The 3,598-nt window shown below is 41.9% G+C and overlaps 1 protein-coding gene across 1 annotated transcript in view; it reads left to right on the top strand.

The window, feature by feature from the left end:
- Positions 1 to 2,314: 2,314 nt before the first annotated feature.
- MAN1B1 (mannosidase, alpha, class 1B, member 1) overlaps positions 2,315 to 3,598 on the top strand; it is a gene marked incomplete at its 5' end in the record, with an annotated part of 7,464 nt that continues 6,180 nt past the window's right edge. The window contains 2 exons of the mRNA XM_009081614.1: positions 2,315 to 2,476; positions 3,103 to 3,291. Of these exons, the coding sequence (XP_009079862.1) occupies positions 2,315 to 2,476; positions 3,103 to 3,291 (351 nt within the window). The remainder of the gene's footprint in view (positions 2,477 to 3,102; positions 3,292 to 3,598) is intronic.

The raw sequence follows: 3,598 nt of genomic DNA, 5'->3' as shown, positions 1-3,598 counted from the left end.
CACCCTCACAGGGAAAACTTCCTGAGAGGTAATATAATTTTCCCTCTTTCAGTTTCTCCGCATTGCTCCTTGTCCTGTCCCTGCAGTTCTAACCAAGAGTCCTTCTCCAGCTTCTCTGGAGCCCCTTCAGATCCTGGCAGGTTGCTCTGAGGTCTCCATGCTAAGTGTCTGTCTATCAATGTCTGTCTATCTGTCTTTATATATATAATTGAAAAAAGCCAAACCCCAACAACTATATTAAAGATCACTATTTTTCTTAGGATAGAATTTTGAGCTAGAAAAAGAAGTTTCCACTGTTACATATAACAATGGATATATCTGCTAGAAGTTGAAGGATGTATAAATAAACTTCCTAATCTTTGTTTCTGTACTAAAATCCCAAGTGCCACTGTACAAGCACTGGAGGCTTTCTGCCTGTCACTCTTGGGTAGTTTGCCTGTAAGCTCCTTGGCTGTGTTTTATCACATCTAATATCGTGGATTTAAAAAGACTGTTTCTGTCAGGAACCCAGACATGGAGAAAGGGAGTCCTCAATACCTCCTTCCTCCTGCTGTTTGTGTTCTTTGAGAGTTAATCTGGCAGTGACCATATTAGAAAACTTTCAAACAGATTTTAAAAACTAAGCCAAAAATTCAAAGTTCTGTGGCAAAACCTGCAAATGTTTAATCAGTATATAGGAGGGGTTTTGTCATTGTTTGTGTTGGTTTGTGCTTTCAGGTGGTGCAGGTTTATTTAGTGTTGTTTAAAGGTTTCTGGAAGTGTATCTGTCTCACCTTGGTCGGTAGTCACCTCTGTAAACTTTTATCAATTATTCAGCTTTTTGTGTAGGGCTAGGAAGAACAGAGCTGCTAGTAAGGGGACAACAAAGTCTTTCATGGTTCTGTCTCTTCTGCCTTTGAAGTCTGTGTAAAATATCATTTTCATTTGATTTGTCATGTGTGTGCTGCACAAGGCCTGAGCAGGCTGTCTCAAAGTTTCGTCAAGTTGACAGTGTGCTGCTTCTTTTGGGTTTTTTTTCCCCCAAAAAATGAATTGTCAACTGAATAGAGCTTTTAAAATAAATCATTAGTAATTTAGATGTGTTGAAAATGGCTTCTGGGTGAAAGCTTCTTCATATTTTGTAGCAGTTCTGCTGATTGCCTTAGAAAGCTCCTGGGGTTTTCTCTGACTAGCGAATGCTTTGTAAATGAAAGTTCTGTTTGAGGCTGCCAATGTTTCCTATCAGGTGATGAATGCAAACACTTGTGTGTCAGAGGACTCTGCTGTGCTGTTGGACAGTGACAGCACTGAGGGGAGATCTGTGGTGCTTCTCAACCTGCCCAGCATCCGAGACCACAGGGCACAGAGACATCCTTCTGCTGTAGAATTTATGCCTTCCATTTCTGGGGAGCTGGTTGTTACTGGAGTGACTGGAGATGGTTGAGAGAGCTAAGGGCTGAGCTAACTCTCACACTGTGGAGACAGGCCCTGCCCCGCTGTGGCCAGTGAGTGATGCTGCTGCTAAGCTTTGTTTCACTTTTTTTTTTTAATTAGTAGTGTGATAAACAACCATTTTTGTTTCTAGAGAAGAAACTGCAGCCTGTTGGGGTTTGGGAGCTAAGTGCTGGAGCAGGCAGCAGCTGCCCAGGACACTGCTAGCTAAAGGGGTTAATGGCTGTTCACTAAAAATAGTATTTGTTATCTTGGTAGATAACAGCTTGGGTTGAAAAAGATTGAATTAAAAATAGAAGGCTCTGTGGAAGTGTAACTAGTTGTCTGACAAGTCAAGTGGATGGATTTAAGAGAGTGGCTGCCCCCACCATGGCAGTGTTCAAGGCCAGGCTGGATGAGGCTTGGAGCAACCTGATCTAGTGAGGAGGTGTCCCTGCCCAGGGCAGAGGGTGGGACTAGATGATCTTGTAGGGTCCATTCCAACCCTTAAATTCTATGATTCTATGATTTTAATTTATGGACTGTTTTAATAAAGATTTCTTCCATTTTCTTTTCTTAGTCTATTAATAACTTTTTATTTTGGTGGATATTTCTGTCTATGCATCTGTGGTATGTGCTGAATAAGAATTAAGAGATAACTTTTTATTTTGGTGGATATTTCTATCTATGCATCTGTGGTGTGTGCTGAATAAGAATTAAGAAATAAGAAATGGATAAGAATAAGCCAATGTAGTCAAACTTCTTTCAGCGTGTGCTCTTCGTTTTAGTTTTCTACCTAAAATTATCATCTCTGTAGATAAATATCAGTAACTGTCATGGATATATGGAGTACTCATGTCTCTAGATACTGAAACATACTAGAAGTTCTTAACTGAACTGGCTTTTATACTTTGTAGAGTTTGAAGAAGCAAGAAAGTGGGTAGCAAACAATTTAGTGTTTGACAAGAATGTGGATGTGAACTTGTTTGAGAGCACTATCCGTATCCTGGGCGGCCTGCTGAGCACCTACCACCTCTCTGGAGACAGCCTGTTCCTGGAGAAAGCTGTGAGTGCCAGGCCTGACAGAGGAACTGCTGCATTATGTATTCCAATGTGGACAAAGCTGAGGGACGATTGCTCAGAAAGTTAAATGTTGCTGGTTTTTAACGGTTTCATTTCTAAAGTGGTGGGAAAGGGATTTACCATTAAGCTTTTAAGCCTGTGCCTCTGCTCTCTGGGTAACCTCTGAGCCTTGCTGTGTTTCTGTGGTGTTCTTATGTGCCTGCTCTTCTGCTGATGAATGGCTGACCAGGATAAAGTGCATGAAGCAAAAGAGGAAATAAATGACTGTCAGAGGGTAATAGTTGTCTTCTGTTGCCCTTTCTGTGTGTCTTAGCAGTACCAGCAACCTGTTCAGATCAGCTAGATGCAATCTGTGACTGCAGACTTGCACCATGTGGTGTAGGGATTGCAGCCTCAGATGAGGCTGCAGTGCTGGGGACAAGGTGGAGTCTCTGTGTTCAATACTATGAATAAATTCATGACCCTTTTTAATTCTTTAATTGCTTGCACCATCTAAAACTAAGCTGCTGTTCTATCTTTTCCTGGTGTAGAAAATCCAATGGTGTGTGTGTATATATATTTTTGTTTGTTTGTTTGTTGTTTTGCCCTGTGCTCATGGATTTGCTTCAGAAAGACATTGGGAACAGGCTCATGCCAGCATTCAAGACGCCCTCCAAGATCCCATATTCTGACGTCAACATCGGCAGGGGCACTGCACACCCCCCTCGCTGGACGTCCGACAGCAGCGTGGCAGAGGTGACCAGCATCCAGCTGGAGTTCAGGGAGCTCTCTCGGCTCACTGGGGATGACAAATTCCAGGTAGGGAAGAATCAATCAATGTGTCTCTTTTTCCACCTCTCCACAGGTCCAGCACTGCATCAGTACTCATGGTCTGTGGAGAGTCTAAGCTATGGTAACTTAGCTGTGAAAGTCTAGATGAGGGAAGGAAAAGAAACAAAACATTCTGATTGTTTTATTGAATAACAAAAAGTAGCAGTGGAGGTGAATGATTATTTTTCTCCCTCAGAAATGACTTTTAATTAAAAAATGTGAAATTCTGAGTGTGGTTTCTTGATGCCGTTTTGTAAACACAGAGAACAAAACTATGGTGCTGCCATCCAAGGAA

The sequence above is a fragment of the Acanthisitta chloris genome, unplaced genomic scaffold (assembly GCF_000695815.1).
Source record: "Acanthisitta chloris isolate BGI_N310 unplaced genomic scaffold, ASM69581v1 scaffold15749, whole genome shotgun sequence".
Lineage (NCBI taxonomy): Eukaryota > Metazoa > Chordata > Aves > Passeriformes > Acanthisittidae > Acanthisitta > Acanthisitta chloris.
The sequence above is the reverse complement of the archived record's forward strand: the minus strand, read 5'-3'. Positions and strand labels throughout refer to the sequence as shown.